Source organism: Theropithecus gelada, chromosome 19 (assembly GCF_003255815.1).
Source record: "Theropithecus gelada isolate Dixy chromosome 19, Tgel_1.0, whole genome shotgun sequence".
NCBI lineage: Eukaryota > Metazoa > Chordata > Mammalia > Primates > Cercopithecidae > Theropithecus > Theropithecus gelada.
The window spans coordinates 34,384,865-34,404,090 of record NC_037687.1 but is presented as its reverse complement, the minus strand read 5'-3'; the positions used below and the strand labels follow the sequence as shown (position 1 = coordinate 34,404,090).

General features: G+C 44.9%; 2 protein-coding genes across 6 annotated transcripts; one reads left to right on the top strand and one right to left on the bottom strand.

Annotated features, from left to right (window-relative positions):
• Positions 1 to 206: 206 nt before the first annotated feature.
• On the bottom strand, positions 207 to 4,273 carry LOC112611955 (zinc finger protein 302-like). The gene is made up of 3 exons (XM_025365909.1): positions 4,032 to 4,273; positions 1,851 to 1,889; positions 207 to 572 (listed from the first exon to the last, which is right to left on the bottom strand). Exons 1-3 carry the CDS (start codon positions 4,062 to 4,064, stop codon positions 207 to 209), a joined length of 438 nt encoding a protein of 145 aa, XP_025221694.1. The 5' UTR covers positions 4,065 to 4,273.
• Positions 4,274 to 5,957: 1,684 nt separating this feature from the next.
• Positions 5,958 to 13,960, top strand: LOC112612659 (zinc finger protein 772). 5 transcript variants are annotated; one of them, XM_025367448.1, is made up of 5 exons: positions 5,958 to 6,251; positions 6,856 to 6,894; positions 7,742 to 7,868; positions 8,380 to 8,502; positions 9,146 to 13,960. In XM_025367448.1, exons 1-5 carry the CDS (start codon positions 6,219 to 6,221, stop codon positions 10,291 to 10,293), a joined length of 1,470 nt encoding a protein of 489 aa, XP_025223233.1. In that variant the 5' UTR covers positions 5,958 to 6,218; the 3' UTR covers positions 10,294 to 13,960. The 5 variants fall into 5 exon arrangements, with proteins under 5 accessions (XP_025223233.1, XP_025223234.1, XP_025223236.1 ...); XM_025367449.1 differs by lacking the exon at positions 8,380 to 8,502; XM_025367451.1 differs by lacking the exons at positions 7,742 to 7,868; positions 8,380 to 8,502.
• The last annotated feature ends 5,266 nt before the right edge of the window (positions 13,961 to 19,226 follow it).

The window sequence follows — 19,226 nt, the reverse complement described above, 5'->3', positions numbered from 1 at the left end:
TCCTCCCCCAACTCCAAACTCAGCGAGATGAAAACTCCATTCGACTGGTGCAGCCAAGAATACAGGGCTCCCTCTCTCCGGAGCTCCAAGGCAGAGGGCTATCTTCTCAGGAAGGACAATCTGTCAGGAATTCTCATCCTGCCTCCAGTGTGCATATTTANCACAGTGTGGCCAGGCCACAGAGAGGCCACCAGGGTTAAGTTCCATCAAGTTGACTGCAAGACTCGTGACCCCCAAACTCTTTCCTGCACAGCTCTGGGGCAGCTCGGGGAGAGAAGGTGGTAGTATACACAGCCCAGGCCAATTACAATAGCTACTTCAGGATACTGGAGAAGGAATGAGTGCCCACAATTCAGCTTTGGGAAGAACAGACCTGTCACTAGGAAAAGGAGGAAGAGCCAAGTCCAGCCCAGGATGCTGGGGTGGGGTGTGAGAAACTTACCCAGAGAGGCCAGAAGTGAAAAGTTCTCCAGCATCACATTGCGGCAGAGGAGCCTCTGAGTCTCATCAAGCAATCTCCATTCCTCCTGGGAGAAGTAGACAGCTACGTCCTCAAAGGTCACATAGCCCTGCTAAGATGGAGAGAGTTGAGTTTATCTGTGGCCTCCTTACTGGGGAATATAGGCATCCCCCTAAACATCCACCCCTGCTCACCCTCTTCCTCAATCCCCATCTCAGAGGAGAGACCCTGCCCCAGAACCACTGATGCCCCCTCTCTCCTCATGTTCCCACTGAGCAAGCACAGGCAGGTAGGCAGATATAGTCCATTTCAGCTCTGGGCATGGTATGCAGAGTCCTACTCTTCTCTAGCCACACAACTCACCTTGGATCCCCCAGATTGTGTTTCCCAAATACAATTAAATTTGTGTCAGTATTCTCCCTGAAGCCCCCAATACAAGGTCCTAGGGACATCTGTTTACACTCACTAGAATGTGCACATAGTCTATACCACATTCAGTGCCCCCTACACCACCTTATGTGCCTCCCCTAGTGTCACCATATTCTAGTCTACACATGGCATCCAGAGGGCACTTACCAAATGCAATCAGAACTCTATGCCATCCCAGACCTCCAAGGGCACTGACTGCCAGGGGCAGCCCTCAGTCCCACTTTGAAGGCCTCCCTACCTGGCTCTTTTTCTTGCTTTATCTTCAGCTACTTGGAATTGCACGCATATCTGGACACCTCAGCTCGGCTCCTTATTCAACCACTTCGGGTCTGCCTTATACCTGCTGATGCTTCCGCCAGACATAATGGAGATCTAAGGTTGCCTAAGCATTCCCAGTTCAACCTTACCTACAGGTATTTTCTAATGTTGATCACTAAACCTTCTAAACCTCCTGTCATTGGTTGTCAGAAATGAGAACCTCTCCATATAATATATAACCTGGGCTGGGCATGGTGGCTCATGCTTGTAATCCCTGCACTTTGGGAGGCTGAGGCAGGCGGATCACCTGAGGTCGAGAGTTTGAGACCAGCCTAACCAATGTGGAGAAACCTGTCTCTACCAAAAATACAAAATTAGCCTGTGTGGCGATGCATGCCTGTAATCCCAGCTACTCAGGAGGCTCAGACAGAAGAATGGCTTGAAGCTGGAAGCCAGAGGTTGCAGTGAGCCGAGATCGTGCCTTTGCACTCTAGCCTGGGCAACAAGAGCAAAACTCTGTCTCAAAAGAAAATAATAATAATAATAATATGGTCTGGACTCAGGGCCCTAACTTTGTGTGTCTATCTTCCAGGGAACTCAATTGGAAGGATAGGGAGAATAGCAAGCCTCAAGACACCATAATTCTGAAGACCATGTAGGTAGGAGTTGAGCAGGGTGAGGACCTGAGACATCCTCCACTTACCTCCTTATGGTATGTAAGTAACTCTGCAATCACAAGAACCTATGGAAAATCAAGGCAATGAGAACCAGATAGTGATGTTGCCAAAGGATCATCCAAACCCCCTCATCTAGCCTGGAGTCAGGTGTGCCTGAGTATCTACAATCTGGGCTTTGGTTCTTAGTGATGCCTCTTACCTGTTGTGTGCCCTTGCAAAAATGCTCAACTTCCCTGTGCCTTGGTGTTGCCATCTGCAACATGGCAATAATAATGGTATTCACTCAATAGGACTATTGTTTGTATCAAACTCATTCTTATGTGTCTAGGACTAAGTATCAACTCCTACTGTACACATAATTAATGCTTCTGTAAACATTTTCAGTGCAAATAAACTGGTAGGTTTTGAAAATATGGGTTTCTGGCTAGGCGCAGTGGCTCAAGCCTGTAATCCCAACACTTTGGGAGGTCGAGGTGGGTGTATCACCTAAGATCAGGAGTTTGAGACCAGCCTGGCTAACATGGCGAAACCTCGTCTCTACTAAAAACATAAAAATTAGCTGGGTGTGGTGGTGCATGCCTGTAATCCCAGCTACTCAGGAGGCAGAGGCAGGGGAATCTCTTGAACCTGGCAGGCAGAGGTTGCAGTGAGCAGAGACTGCACCATTGCAGTTTAGCCTGGGCAACAAAAGCGAAACTCTGTCTCAAAAAAAAAAAGAAAAGAAAAGAAAATACAGGTTTCTTAAACTTACTTTTAAATTAAGAATGTGATACTTAGGGTGTTTTAATCAAATACTTTCCAGTATATTAAGTTTACAATCAATTATGAAGTGCTTACATCAGTTTAACTTAATAAATCCGTGTGGTTTTATTTGGTTCTGTGTGTATATGAACTATGATCAATTAGTGCTTAAATAAGTACGTACCTCATAAATTCACAAATTAATAAACTGGGACCTGGGTCTGAGAAACCTGAGTGGACACCATTCCTTTTGGCAACCTGGCTGCCTGCTATATACTCCCCTGAAGGCAATCCTGCTGAGAGCCCTTCTACGGGAACAGTTGATCATCCCTCCTGTGCTGATGGCTAGGGAAACTTAGGCACCAAAGGGGCTGCTCCACCAGCCTGGCTGATTTTTTCTTTTCTCCACATGGACTGGACATGAGGAACTGCTGAGCCTGGAGTGGCAAACCTATATACTACCCAACACTGCAGTCTCCATCCAGTCCTGGATCTTCATACTCTATAACCCTCCATTCCTGCAGGCACCAGACAGAACCACTTCAGACCGCAAAACTCCATGCTATAGAGGCAGCCCCGTCCTACAGGGCCATCTCTCCCTTCTCTCACCTTAGGGCGCATCTGAAAGGAAACCTTAAGATTCTCCCTCCTAAATAGGAGTCCCACGCCTTACCCTAGTCCAGGCCTCTACCCACCACCTCTTGGATATCTCCAGCCCAGATCCCTCCCCAAACCTCCAGATGTGAGTGAGCAAGCTGCCCATGTGGACACGACACCTCCATTCTGGGTCATCTCAGGATCACCATGACCAAAACCTACTCCCTGCACAGCCTTCCCAATCTCCATCCTTCCTGATATTCAGGAACAAACAAACAAAAATGCAAATAGAAATCCAGAATGGCTCTTCATTCCCTACTTTCTTTCATAGTCACATGTGACGCAGCAGGAATTCCTGTCTGTTCAGTTTTTGAAATCCATCCAAGATCTGATCACTTCCCCTCCTCTATGGCCCAGTCCCAGTAGATTCTCCACCAGTCTACTGAATTTACCTACTCACAGGTCTGTCCTCACCCGCCTCACCCCCACCCCACTGTGTTTTGCCTTGAGAGGCCTTTGGCAAACTTAGAGAAACAGATCGTGTCACTCTTCTGTCTCCAGCCCTCCGCGGCCACTGTGGCGCCCTCAGGATGAAAGCGCAGCTCCTCGGGCTGTCGCGCCACACGCGACTGGTCCCTTCCCAAGCTGCCTACTATGGACACCCGGAGGCCTCAGGTTCGGGACTCGCTGAGCGCGCCTTACATCTTTGCGAGCCGGACCCCTTGCCCTCCATTCCCACCCCATCACACTGCGTGTCAGAAACGGGACCCCGCCCACGAACGCCCCACAGTTCTGCACCCGGGGACCTGAGCAGGCGGCCCTCACAGGGCTTTAGGATTCGGGGGAGGCCGGGAGGACGCGGCGCTCACCTGAGTCGGGTCCCTCAGCGCGGCCGCCGCCATCCGAGCCTATGGGTAGAGCGGGTAGGGCGACCCTGGGCGCCGCCACAGAGCCTCAGACCCGCCTCTGAGCGGCGAGAACAGAGCACGTCGCCACGGCCCCTTCCGGCGCTGGTCGCCTCAACCCACCACCAGCTTTCCGCAGGCTCAGTTCACCTGAGAGTCCCGAACGTGAACGCCAAAGAGAGACGCCGGAAATCCCGCCCATTGCGCGCCGCACGCTCGAGCAGGCCTCTTTTTATTGGCCAATAAAAGGATCTCCGCCTCCCGGCGTGGCGCCTTTTGGACAATGTAGTTCCCATGGCTCCAAACTTGGACGAAGTGGGCATAAATTGGAGCATAAATTGGAGATGACAGATAATGATGGAGATGGAGATGATGATGGAGATGGAGATGATGATGGAGATGGAGGTAACGGAATAGGAGATGGAGGAGAAATTAGGCTTGAGAACTTCTCTCGGACTCATCCTGAAGCTGCTGTTATTGGAGATGGGCCTGGATTTCCAATCTTTCCTTCTTTTGAAGGACTTTCAGAGGATCTTCAGAGCCACAATAAAGAGGTTTCTCTGGGCAGAGCCACGTATACATGCCCAAATTTCCCTTGACAAAGGGACACCCAATATTAAAACTAATGGTGGCGAAGCAATGCCTGACGTATGATAATAAGAAAAGGCTCTGAATTCTGGAGGTAGGTGATGACAGAGTAGGGGAGCCCAAGGATTTACTTTCATCCTTCACCCCATGCGAATTTGTGCTCTTTCCTTCCTCAAGGACCCAACATTGGTGTACAGGCACAACAATAGGTGGCAAACCCATAAACCACCTCCCCCTCAATTTCTCTCCTTCATCCTTTTCTGCTCCATGTTCCCACTGCTCTTCCATTTCCAAATATAAAGCCAATTCCTCACAGGTAGGTAGAATGCTAGACTGTTGTTTACTACACACAACTATTGATAAAAAAAATTATGTCAACCCTTAATTATGTGTTGTCCCACTACATCCATTCCCATTGAATCTAGTTAAAAAGTATTTTCTGTGTAAATGTATTTCCATTACATTTATTGTTTTTGGTTTCAAATAGTTTTATATCACACTTTCATAAAAGACATTGTGTTGTGTATAGAAATCTAGTTTGGTGGTTACTTCTTCTTTACAGAAAGTGTTCTTGTTGCCCTTTTCATTGCCATATGACATTTGATGAATTCTGTCTTTTCAGATACTTGTAAAACACTTAAAATATTTAATACATCTCTGTATATGGAGTATGACATACTATCTTGAACAAGAGTATTACTTGTTGGGTCTGACACAATCACTGCTGTATAAGTAGGAGAAATATTCCCTGAGGTAACCAGAGACAGAAGCATTATTCACTTTCTTCAAGGCCACCTAACATCCCCACTCCATGTTCCACATGGTGGTGGTGTCTGAGTCTTTTCTTTCTGGTGCCTGACAGAAAATGCTGAGGCTCGCCAAACTAACTCTGGAGCTTCAGGCTACAAGCATTTGCAAACAATATTTGTTAACTTCCAGCTATAGAAATCTGGGTGACGTTAGTGTATGGTGTGTCCATTTTATTTTTTGATGAGCATTCTCTGCGTAAGGAACCCTGAAATCATGTCTCTAAACATTTCTTTGATGTCACAGACTACGTTCACCAGAAATACAGAAATGGCTCCTTCAACAGGATGCTAAGCTCCGTCTGGGCCTTGGAGAACAAGGGACACCATTTCCAGGCTCCCCTGGCGGTCTTCTCTGGGCTTTTGACCTGGAAGTGACGCGAGACGCCGCTTACTAGTATTGGTGCCGTGGGAACTACATTACCCAGAAAACATGGCGGCTCTGGGCCAATGAAAGCCCAGGAAATAGGCGTTTCCGTTGGTGAGGAAAACGTCAGGGCGGGACTTCCTCCACCATCCTCGGGTGGACATTTTGTTTGCTCTTCCATTAATCCACTGGTTTAGTCTCCGGAACGCAATGTCAGACCTGAGGTGACAGAAAAGGGAAAACGTGAGAGAGTGTCTTCTTCCCTGAAGAGAGGTGGGCGTGAGGCTCGACAGTGGCGCTGCCCGAGTGACCTAACCGCTGGACTGGGCCCTGGACGGCTGATCCCAGGTTCCTGCACTTGTCGCCACCCTTCCGTAGTCCACAGGCCTGATGGCGGCGGCTGAGCCGATGGGCCCGGCACAGGTGGGTGCTGCGTCTGCGAGTCTGCGCGCTGACCCCCATCTCTGACTCCGAAAGCTTCGAATAAACCGCTCCTCGGGTTACTGCAGCTCAGGCCCCTGAATCTAGAACAGTGGGAGCGCTCGTGCTTGGGACCCATTTTGACAGCAAGAGTTGAAGGACGTTCCAGGCAGAGAGACCAGTGTATGCAAAGAGTCGGAGATGGTTCACAGCTGGAGCATTGGGGAAAACTGGGCCTTTGGTGTCTGAAAGGATCAGAGTGCTTTATAAGTGATCGCACCTGGAATATCATCCTGAGCATCTGGGTCCCTATTCTGAGGGTGATGGGAGCCATGGAAGGTTCTGAACAGAGGAGAGCCAGAATTCGAGGGTTTAAAAAGTATTCTATAGACTGCTCATGGAGGGCAGACTCTTGTTGGCCATGGGGGCAGATAATGAGCACTGTTCCGAGGTAACACAGTTAAGAGGCATCCTTGAAGATGGAGGCACAGAGGGCAGACATTCAACTCCCAGGCACATTGTAACAGGGTAGGAATATGGGATGGGGTTGAGCCGTTGGGGTTCCCTCAAGATTGCTTGGCTCTCACAGTCTCCCTCTTCCCCACAGGTTCCCATGAACTCAGAAGTAATTATGGACCCTATACAGGTGAGGGGAGAATGTCCATGCTCTCACCGATCCCACCCCCACCCAACACGCTGTCCAGCATTGTGGTGTTATATAGAACACTCTCCTGCTACTCTCCAGTTTCTTGGGTCTGAGGACTCTGGAGAAGCCCCAAGCCCAGGGTCCTGACTCCGGGCCAGGGGTTTTATGGAGGGGTTTCCATTTCTGCCAACCATTGGAATAAGGTTGGAAGGTTGTTCCAGGCACAGGAACCAGCCTGTGCAAATACTTAGAGGTGAGACTGAGATGGGAGTTTTCAAGAAATTGTAGGTCTCTGTCATGTCTGGTGGGAACCAAGAGCAAAGGGGCGGGAATCATCCTGAAATGGCTTACAGATGATTAATTATGTAGATTGGGAGTTAAAAGAGAATATTCATTTCACAGTGGTAGTGCATTTAGTGAGCCAGGAAAATGATGGTGGAGAGCCAGAGTTGTGAGATAACTGTGATCCAAAGAGTGATGTACATATGGAAAGAAGTGTAGACTGATGACCTCTGGGCTTAAAGGAGAAAGGCAAGCCCATCTTTGGTTGTCTGGTAAGCATGATGTTAGTGACCCCAGAGGAATTTGCTTACAGAAGGGTGAGGCCCTGTATGCTAGGCACAGAGCTTAGAGGGTAACAACTTCTTCACCTGCCTGTGGTTGCTATGGGTAGACAGTGATCATTGGGACCATGAGGAGAGAGAAGACACCAATGACACCTGGTCCTGATATTTCTTGAGCTGAGAAGTTAGGTAGGAGGGTATACAGGAGGGAGATGTGTGGGGGCATGGATGGGGGTTCTTGGGAGAGATGCTGCTCATGGACTTGGCTCTCCCAATTGTGGCAGGGGCAGGTGAACTTTGAGGACGTGTTCGTGTACTTCTCCCAGGAGGAGTGGGTGCTCCTTGATGAGGCTCAGAGGCTCCTGTACCGTGATGTGATGCTGGAGAACTTTGCACTTATGGCCTCTCTGGGTAAGGCCGTCACATCCACCCCAGTGATTTGGACTGGGCCCTGCCCTTCCCCTTTTTTTCAGGGCATCCTTGTCCTTCCTACATCAGAGCCATGGACACTGCCTCATTTCTTAGTTCCTGGAGTAGGTTCTGTGAGTGCTGGGCTTGGGCTGTGTGCACTCCTGCCTCCTCCTTCTGAGCATTCCCAGCACTTGCTGTCTCAGAGCCTTGCAGGGATGGATTCAGGAGTTATGCATTGTATTTTCAGCCCAGTGGGTCATATCCATCTTGTCCTTTCCCTGTCTGAATGCCTCTGTCTGTATCCATGACACCTCTGTGCCTGGGACTCTGCTCTTCCTTTAGCTGACATTTCCTGTGGCCTGCCTATGCCACGAATTGTAGGGACCATTATGGTCGCTACTTGCTAGGACCACTGCGCTATTCCTGCAAGACCCTACTCTGAGATTATTTTAATAATGTTTAGTTTTCTATTTAGGTTACCCAGACCAGTGCTGTTCTATCTTTCCCTTAGGACATACATCTTTCATGTCCCACATAGTTGCCTCACTGGTGATGGGTAGTGAGCCCTGGGTACCTGACTGGGTGGACATGACCCTACCTGTTGCCACAGAGACTCTAGGTGGGAGTGGCCCTGGTGAGTGGGAACTGGGGAAAAGTGTGATGTCAGGGCTGGGTTCATATTGTTCCATAGCCTCTTTGTGTCTACAGTTGTATTAGTGCTAAAGCCACTGGGCCATACTTCATTTTTATCTACTTTCTCATTTATACACTTGCCTTTCATACTCTGGCCTTTGGCCTCTGGATGTTCCATACCTCTCCCTCCATGTCTCACCTGTTCCTCTCCATGGCTTGTTCTACAGTGCCTTCCAACATTGGCCTGTACTTAGTGTTTCATGAGATGTGTAGCCCAAATAGTCCTTAAACACCAACTACTGAGTAGCAATTTGATTTTCTTTGGTGTGGACCATAACCTTCTGCACCACTCTCACCTGTCCCCAGCAGCCAAGAAAATCTGATTGTGAATGACTTTGAGACCTGCCTCTTTTTCGTGCTGTACCCCACATCTTTGTCCTCTCCCAGTTGAGGCCTTCTCCATTCTATGACATTTAGATGCCAACTACTGTATAGTACACATTTGCTGAACTTGAGTTTGGACCCTTGTCCTAACAACAGTCCTATGACCTTGGTCTTAGTTGCATTAGACACATATTTGTAGTGAGGCTTCCTCTCTTCCACCTGTGTCAATTTGTACTTCACCAGCATTTCTCTGCTTTCAGGTTGTTGGCATGGAATGGAGGATGAAGAGATACCTTTTGAGCAGAGCTTTTCTATAGGACTGTCACAGATCAGGATTCCCAAGGGAGGTCCTTCTACTCAGAAGGCTTACCCCTGTGGGACATGTGGCCTGGTCTTAAAAGACATTTTGCACTTGGCTGAGCACCAGGAAACACACCCAGGGCAGAAACCGTACATGTGTGTGCTGTGTGGGAAACAGTTCTGGTTCAGTGCAAACCTTCACCAGCACCAGAAGCAGCACAGTGGAGAGAAACCCTTTAGAAGGGATAAGAGCAGGGCCTTTCTTGTGAACAACTGCACTGTCCAATCATCAGAGATGTCTTTTGTGACAGGGGAGGCTTGTAAGGACTTCCTAGCCAGCTCAAGCATTTTCCAGCACCATGCCCCTCACAATGAGTGGAAGCCACACAGCAACACCAAGTGCGAGGAGGCCTCTCACTGTGGAAAAAGGCATTACAAGTGCAGCGAATGTGGGAAAACCTTCAGCCGCAAAGACTCACTCGTTCAACACCAGAGAGTCCACACTGGAGAAAGGCCTTATGAGTGTGGTGAATGTGGGAAAACCTTTAGCCGCAAACCCATACTTGCTCAGCACCAGAGAATCCACACTGGAGAAATGCCTTATGAGTGTGGCATATGTGGGAAAGTTTTTAATCACAGCTCTAACCTTATTGTACATCAAAGAGTACACACTGGAGCAAGGCCTTACAAGTGCAGTGAATGTGGGAAAGCCTATAGCCACAAATCTACACTTGTTCAGCATGAGAGTATCCATACTGGAGAAAGGCCGTATGAGTGCAGTGAATGTGGAAAATACTTTGGTCACAAATACAGACTCATTAAACATTGGAGTGTTCATACTGGAGCAAGGCCTTATGAGTGCATTGCATGTGGGAAGTTCTTTAGCCAAAGCTCTGACCTTATTGCACACCAAAGAGTTCATAATGGTGAAAAGCCTTATGTGTGCAGTGAGTGTGGAAAAGCCTTTAGCCACAAACATGTACTTGTTCAGCATCATAGAATTCACACTGGAGAAAGGCCATATAAGTGCAGTGAATGTGGGAAGGCCTTCAGGCAGAGGGCTTCCCTCATCCGCCACTGGAAAATTCACAGTGGAGAAAGGCCTTAGGATGGGAGATAGATAATTCCATTTCCTTGTTCAACATAATAACTGACACCAGAGAGAAGCTCCAAGAGTAGCCTTTATGTGTAGCCAGCAGCCAGAAGTAGAACTTGATACACTCACTCACCCTGGGGAGGTTCTTCTGAGTGCCAGCTATATGGGAAGCCTTCTGGAGGTATGCTGAATTTTCTAGACCCTTGCTGGAATGTTGTCAAGGCAGTGCCTCTGATAGAAGCCATCTGTCTTTGTGCTGGAAAAGTCCTGCTTTGTGCAAAAGTAACCCCAATGTGCTTCAAAAGACCTCTGTACTTCTCCCTTTCCTGGAGGGAATCATCAGTAGCCTGAGGCCATGAAGGATTCTCACTTTTTTCTGCCCCACAACTGGTTTAAGCATGAGCGTGACCCAGTTTTAGCCAGAAAGATGGGAGCTTTGTTCTGACCACTGGCAGAGGTTTCCCTTCATGGATATAGTTGATCTCACATGGCACTTGCAATGGATTTTTCCAGCCTCCAAGACACCTGAACTGAAATTGGCTGCCTCCTATTCCGGTTTTGCAACAAATGCCTTAATTTTTAGACTATCTTAAATCTTGGGGATTCTGTTCGCTTTGTGGGTTGGGTTGAGAACAGAATTGGGCTAAGCCAGTATGAAGGGATGAACAGCTTTTGTGAGAGCTCCAACTGTCTGTATCTCTGAGGTGATAGAATGGCAAAGACTAGCTCTTACTCTAGTGTCAAGCTAAGTTACTTGACTGCTTAAGCTCTCCTAGGAAATAATGCCAGTCTTTGCAGCCCTAATCTTTTGGTCTATATGTTAAGATTTTTTGTGTAATTGAGGTCACCCTAAGCAGTGGGCATTTGTTGTAATAATCTCTAGTGCGTCTGGGAGCAACACGAATTAGGTCCCTTGTTCCCAGAGGATACTTCATATTCCCAAGGCTTCTTGAGGAGAATTTGAACTCATGGGACATGCCAAGATCTCTGAAGTCTTTTTCAGTAAGCAGTTGATGCTGGCTGTCCTCCAGAAGGCCCAGGTAGGAATCATAGTTGGTGCAGAGACCCAGATTAATAAGGGATTGAGAAAACTGCAGCAAACTATAGGGAATATGACCCTTCTAAAGGTGCATCCACATGTGTTTCCATTACTTTGGCTCCATTATGAGGGTTTACAGAAATACTCCCATACCTGTGTCTCTTATGGCTAAGGTTACTGTCCAGAAGTCAGTGTAAACATTTTTGCAATAAACTGCACGTATTTATAGTGTACCATTTGATAAGTTTTGATACATGTTGGTACTTCTCAAACCAAAAGTTTCCTGATTCCTTTTATATTTTCTTCCTTTCCTTCACCCATCCCCAGGCAACCATTGATCTTTTGTCACTGTAGATTGGTTTGTATTTCCTACAGAGATGCAGTAATTTAATATGTATTCTAATGTTTTTGGCTTCTTAAACTCTGAAATTATGGTTCATGGTGGTGTTCTGTTTCATAGTTCATTCCTTTTCATTTGTACTTTGCTAAGAGTATTCCATTGTAGAGAAGTAGTTCCAAAGCAAGTGATGGAGGAGAGAACTCACACAAGAACAAAGCCACAGTATCTGTCATTACCTTAAACTGAAAGTGATGAGCCATTATTTCTGCTATATTTCATAAGTAACCCTAGCTAATCCTGGTTAAAAGTGGAAGAGAACTACACAAAGGTGAAAATAGGGATTTGTGGGGCATTTTCTTGGACTCTGGTGACCATAATCCTATGTGGTTTTTTTTTTCTTTTTCTGTTTTAGTTGTTTAATGTGAATTACATTGACTAATTTTTTAAATGTTAAGCCAACCTTGCATTTCTGGAATAATTCTCATTTGGTCATGATGTATTAGTCATTTAGTATATTGTTGAATTTGATTTGCTATTTTGTGTTTGTTTTTTTTTTGTAACAAGTTTTGCACCAATGTTCATGAGTGATATTTGTCTCTAATTTTCTTTCCTGCTTACTTGCTTGCTTTTTTTTGTTTCTAATTTTATATCTTGCCCAGGTTTGGCTTTGGTATCAGCATAATGCCAGCTTTTTATAGAGTAAGTTGGGAAGTATTCCTGCTCTTCAATTTTCTGGAAGAGTTTGTGAATAACTGGTATTATTTCTTCCTTAAATGTTTGGTAGAATTCACCAAGGAAGCTGTCTGGGTCTCGAGTTTATTTTGTAGGAAAGTTTCTAACTACAAGTTTGACTTCCGTGGTAGACAGAGGGCTGTACAAGTTACATATACATCCATCTATCTATGTGTGTGTGTTGTCTGTCTGTCTCTCTGGGCCTGAAGTGTGTTTTGTAGGACAGCATCTAACTACAAGTTTGATTTCCATGGTAGATGGAGGGCTATACTAGTTATATATACATCTGTCTGTCTGTCCATCTGTCTCTCCATCCATCCATCTCTAGAGTGAGCTTTGATGGTTTGTGTCTTTCACGGAGTTTGTCTGTTTCATTTAAGTACTCAAATTTTTCAAAATATTATTTTCATACTTGTAGAATTTGTAGTGGTGCTACCTCTTCTATTCCTGATACTGGTAATGTCTGTATTTCTCTTTTAACCTTGATTGGTTTGGGTAGAGATTTATCAATTTTACAGTTTTATTGATCTTTAAAGTACTTGGTATTATTGAATTTTCTGTTTTCTGATTTTTTTTTCCATTTTGACTTTTACTAATGCCTTCTGCTTTTATTGGATTTCATTTCTTTTGCTACTTTTTGACATGGAAGCTGAGGTCCTTCGTTTCAAACCTTTGGGTTTTTTTCCCCTAATATGGGGGGAAAATGTTAATGTTAAAAATCTATCTAAGAACTGCTTTAATTACCTCCCATCAAGCTTGATGTGGTTTCATTTTTTTTTTGGGGGGGGGACAATGTCTCACTCTGTCATCCAGGTTGCAGTGCAGTGGCACAATCTTGGCTGACTGCAAGCTGCTCCTCCCAGGTTCACGCCATTCTTCTCCCTCAGCCTCCCAAGTAGCTGGGACTACAGGCGGCTACCACCATGCCCGGCTAATTTTTTGTATTTTTAGTAGAGACGGGGTTTCACTGTGTTAGCCAGGGTGGTCTCGATCTCCTGACCTCGTGATCCATCTGCCTTGGCCTCCCAAAGTGCTGGAATTACAGGCGTGAGCCATTGTGCCCGGCCAATGTGGTTTCATTTTAGTTGAGTTTAGGATGTTTTCCAGTTAAAAAAATTCTTGACACACGCTTTTTTTAAATGTATGTTAATTTCTAAATATTTGGGGATTTTGCTTATCTTTCTGGTAATTTCTGCAATAATTCCATTGTGGTCAGAGTACATTAAGACTTGAATTGTTTACATTTATTGAGATTTGCTTTGTGGCCCAGAATATGGGCTATCTTGGTATGAGTTACATGTTCACTTGAAATGTATACTGTATTCTCGTTTGATGAAGGGGTTCTACAAGTGTTGATCTGGTAAAAATGGTTGATAGTGTTATTTAAGTTTTTTATATCTTTATTGACATTCTGTGGTTTTGTTTTGGTTCTAGCAATTATTTTAAGAGGATTGTTGACATTTCTGAATATTAAATTGGATTTACTTCTCTGCAGTTCTGTCAGATTTTGCTTCACATATTTTGATATCTTTTTATTAGGTAAATAAATATTTCCTATGTTATGTCCACTTGATGTGTTGACCACTTTATCATTGTGATCCTCTTAATCTCTGGTAATATTCTTTCCTCTAAAATCTCCCTTGTCTGATACTGTTAACATGGTTTAATTTTGATTGGACACTGAATTTTAGGTACTGATTTTTTTTTTTTTTTAATTTCTATAGATATTCTTGATTTTTTTTTTTCTGTTACATGGTTAAGTTACTTGGAAACAATATGATCTTTTGGGGGGGTCTTGATTCTAAGCATTTCTCCATGAGACTATTGCAGCATACATTTTAAGACAAATTCCTCTCCCATTACTGAGACACAACCTTCCTATATTCTCTACCTAATGCTTCATGAATTATGAGGGTTTTTACTCAAGCTGGTTGGAATGAGAACTATCATGTTTTCTGTATAAGCCTTGGGAATTGCTTCCCGTATAATCCTTTCATGTGGGTCTTTTTTTTTTTTCCTGAGACGGGGTCTCACTTTGTCACCCAGCCTGGAGTGCAGTGGCGCGATCTTGGCTCACTGCAAGCTCTGCCTCCCGGGTTTACGCCATTCTCCTGCCTCAGCCTCCCGAGTAGCTGGGACTACAGGCGCCCGCCACCTCGCCCGGCGGTTTTTCGTATTTTTTAGTAGAGACGGGGTTTCACCGTGTTAGCCAGGATGGTTTCGATCTCCTGACCTCGTGATCCACCCGTCTCGGCCTCCCAAAGTGCTGGGATTACAGGCTTGAGCCACCGCGCCCGGCCTCATGTGGTTCTTTACCCATTGTCTGGTCTTTTACTATATGCAAACACAGATTATACTCAGCTGAATACTTGAGGATGGCCCTCTATATCTCTGAAGTTTTTTCTCTCGTGTACTCTGCTCTATAGACTCCAGCTACCTTGGCAAACCCAGACTCTTAGCTATGTCTCCTTAACACAGGATGACTTTTGGGCTCTGTCTGAGCTCTCCATCTTTGTATTAGGGCCTCAGAATTAATTTTCACAGTAACCTTATTTAGTTTTTTCTTTTTTGAGAAAATCTATGGACCCATGTTTTTTCTTTCTGATATAGTGTAAGGTCTGTAAATTTTAATAATTTATTCAAGGTGTCTCCTTTATTTAATCAGAAAGAAAAAACATAAATCACATATTACAGATATGAGCAATGAAACATAGTATAATACTAGATAACCTTGAAACATATAATGGATGTGTGATTGTTTTAAACAATCCTTTCTCAGTAAGTTGAAACTCGGAAAACAAAAATCCATTGAAAGATACCAACTGACCAGGCTCACTCAAGAGATCTGAAAAATCCTCTACTAAAGATATTTAATACATATATCTATATCTGTATATCTATATATCTCTTAGAGAGAAAGAATAAGTCATATTCTAGTGAAAGTTGTTAGGATTTTTTTTTCTTTTTATTGAGACGGAGTCTCGCTCTGTTGCCAGGCTGGAGGGCAGTGGCGTTAAATCAGCTCACTGCAAACTCCGCCTCCTGGGTTCAAGCAATTCTCCTGCCTCGTGATCCTGAGTAGCCGGGATTACAGGTGCACACCACCATGCCCAGCTAATTTTTGTATTTTTAGTAGAGACAAGGTTTCACCGTGTTGCAGGATGGTCTTGATCTCTTGACCTCATCATCTGCCTGCCTCGGCCTCCCAAAGTGCTGGGATTACAGGCGTGAGCCACCGCACCCAGCCTCGAGATTTGCTAGGATTTTAAAGTTGGTTTAACAATAGAAAATCTATTAATCTATTATATTAAATACAAGCTGTGGTGTAATAATAAATATATCTGGATCTTTGTCCCAGGCTTAGTGCTACAAAAATCTTGTAATTCTTTGAGTGAGAGGAGTGTATTTTTTACTAACGAAGTGATTCATTTTAGACTCCTAGAAAGGTTCAGAATGGGGGCTCTTCATCAGAAAGACCAACCATGTAATAAGAGGGTTGAAACTTTGAGCCAGATTGACCTTTGGGGAGAGGAAAGGAACTAGAGATTGAAGTCAGCCATGTGGTTGTGATTTAATCACAGCTACAAAATGAGATACCCCCTCCTCGTTCCTCCCTACCAACTTAGAACTCTTGATGCAGAGGCTTGGTGGAGTTTCCTGGTTGGTGAAGATGATGTACCAGGAGGGTAATGTGCCTTGACTTTGTGGGGAGAAGGTGTGGAAACTTCACATCTAACCAATAACTAGAACATTTTAAAAAAATTCTCAAATGACCATCCATAGGTGAATGAGTAATTGTATTAATTTTCTAGGGCTGCCATAACAAAATACCACAGACTGGGTGGCTCAAACAGAAATTAATTTTCTAACAATTCTAAAGTCCAAGATTAAGATGCTGGCAGTGTTGGATTTCTCTGAGGCCACTCTCCTTGGCTTGCACATGGCTGCCCTCTTTGTCTCTTCACAAGGCCATCACTCTATGCATGTGTACCCCTGGTGTCTGTGTGTCTTAATTTCTTATAAGGGCACTGGTCAGATTAGGGTCCAACCTAATGGACTGATTTCAACTTAATTACCTCTTTAAAGTCCTACCTCCAAATACATCACATTTCAAAGTACTACGGGATTAGGATTTCAGCGTATAAATTTTGGGTATACACAATAATGTCCATGGCAGCAATCGATTGTAGCATCTCTATGAAGTGGAACACTATCCAGCAATATAAAAGGATGTCTATACATAATATGGACGAATCTCAAAAGCCTTAAGCTCAGTGAAAGAAGCCAGATGCAGATGATTGCATGTAGTATCATTCAATTTATGTAAAAATCTAGAAAAAGAAAAATCAGAGTGGAGCAAGAAGGCCAAAGAGAAACCTTCATCAATTTTCTCCTAACAGGAACACCAGCTGAACAACTACTCATGCAAGAAAGCACATTCATAAGAACCAGAAAACTGGATGAGTTATCAGAGTACCTGATTTTCACATAATGTCAAGAAGAAAGGCATTGAAGTGGGTAGGAAAGGTGGTCTTGCATTGCCCAAACCACCCCTTCCCCATCCCTTGGCAGACCAACATGCAAAGAAAAATCTGTGTGCTTATAGAAGAGAGCGTGAAGTGTGTGTGGGACTTTGCATTGGAACCGGTGCTGCCCAGGCATGGAAGAACACAACACGGCACAATTCTACTTGTGCCCATGGAGAGAGCATTTAGACCAGCCTGGGGCCAGAAGCAAATCCTCAACCTCCGTGAAACGAACCTGAGTCTCAGCTGGCACCACCAACAGCTGACTGAAGTGGCCTGGGGCCCAGAATAAGTTTGAGTGGCAATTAGGTCACAAGGACTGCAGTCCTTGGGCAAGCCCTGGTGCTGCAGTGGTCTCTAAGGCTGTGGACTTTAGGTGCATGTGACCCAGTATGACACCAGCTGTAGCAGCCAAGGGAGTGTGCCATACCCCTCCCCCAACTCCAGTCCTGTGCTGGTCGTAGAGTCCATGGGTTTAGATTAGCATTACTGTGATGCCAGCTGTGATGAACACAGAGTCCCTGTCACCTCTCCCCCAATTACAGGCAGCCTGGTATATAGAGAGAGACTTCTTATACTTGGGGGAATGAGAGAAGAGAAGAACATTTTCTTCTCTTTCCCACATGTATCTAGTCTGGGTATCTAGGAGTCTGCAAGATTTATTGCATACTTGGGATTATGGTACCCTCTAGTGCTGAAATGGCTGCAGTGACTACAGCTTAGGCAACTCAGCACTCAGTACCCTTTGAATTCTTGGAAGGCCCTCTGAAGAAGAACGGGTACAAGCAAAGCCAGACTGTGAAGACTGGAATAAATAAACTCTTCAGTGTTCAGTCATATACAAATATCCACAAGTATTGAGAACATTCAGGAAAATGTGATCTCATCAAATGGACTAAATAAGCTGCCCAGTGACCAACCCTGGAGTGATAGAGATCTATCAGACAGGGAATATCTTTCAGACAGGGAATTCAAAATATCTGTCTTGAAGAAGCTCAAAGAATGTCAAGAAAACAGGCTGGGCGCGGTGGCTCAAGCCTGTAATCCCAGCACTTTGGGAGGCCGAGGCGGGTGGATCACGAGGTCAGGAGATCGAGACTATCCTGGCTAACATGGTGAAACCCCGTCTCTACTAAAAATACAAAAAACTAGCCGGGCGTGGTGGCGGGCGCCTGTAGTCTCAGCTACTTGGGAGGCTGAGGCGGGAGAATGGTGTGAACCCGGGAGGCGGAGCTTGCAGTGAGCTGAGATCCGGCCACTGCACTCCAGCCTGGGAGACACAGCGAGACTCCGTCTCAAAAAAAAAAAAAAAAAAAAAAATGTCAAGAAAACATGAAGAATTCAGAATTTTAGCAGAGAAATTTAACAGAGATTAAAAAAATTACCAAAAAAAAAAAAAAAAAACGAAATCCTAGAGCTGAAAAAGACAATGGATGAACTGAAAAATACTTTGGAATATAACAACAGCATAATTGAATAAGCAGAAGAATTTGTTAGTGGCCAGGCGCGGTGGCTCACGCCTGTAATCCCAGCACTTTGGGAGGCCTAGACGGGCGGATCATGAGGTCAGGAGATCGAGACCATCCTGGCTAACACGGTGAAACTCCGACTCTACTAAAAATACAAAAAAACTAGCTGGGCGTAGTGGCGGGCACCTGTAGTCCCAGCTACTTGGGAGGCTGAGGCAGGAGAATGGCATGAACCTGGGAGGTGGAGCTTGCAGTGAGCCGAGATCGCGCCACCGCACTCCAGCCTGGGTGACTGAGCAAGACTCCATCTCAAAAAAAGAAGAAGAAGAAAAAAAGAATTTGTTAGCTTAAATCCAGGCTATTGAAAATATAGAGGAGAAAAAAGAAAAAGAACTGTGCTTAAAAGATACAGAAAATAGCCACAAAAGGGCAAGTCTAAGAGTGATTTAAAAGGGTGTAGAGAAAGATGTAGGGATAGACAATCTATTCAAAGAAATAATTATACTTTCCAAATGTATGTATATACACAGACACACACACACACATACATATATACACACACACATGCATATATATATGTATATATGAATATCCAGGTATAAGAAAGTCAAAGAATGCCAACCAGATTCAACACAAGACATATAACAATCAAACTCTCAAAGGTCAAAGACGTAAAAGAGGAAAGGTAGCAAGAGAAAAGAAACAAATAACATATAAAGGAACTCCAGTACATCTGGCAGCAGTCTTCTCAGCAGAAATCTTGTAGACCAGAAGAAAGTGAGAAGACATATTTAAAGTGCTGAAGGAAACCATTTTCAACCAAGAATATTCTAGTCATC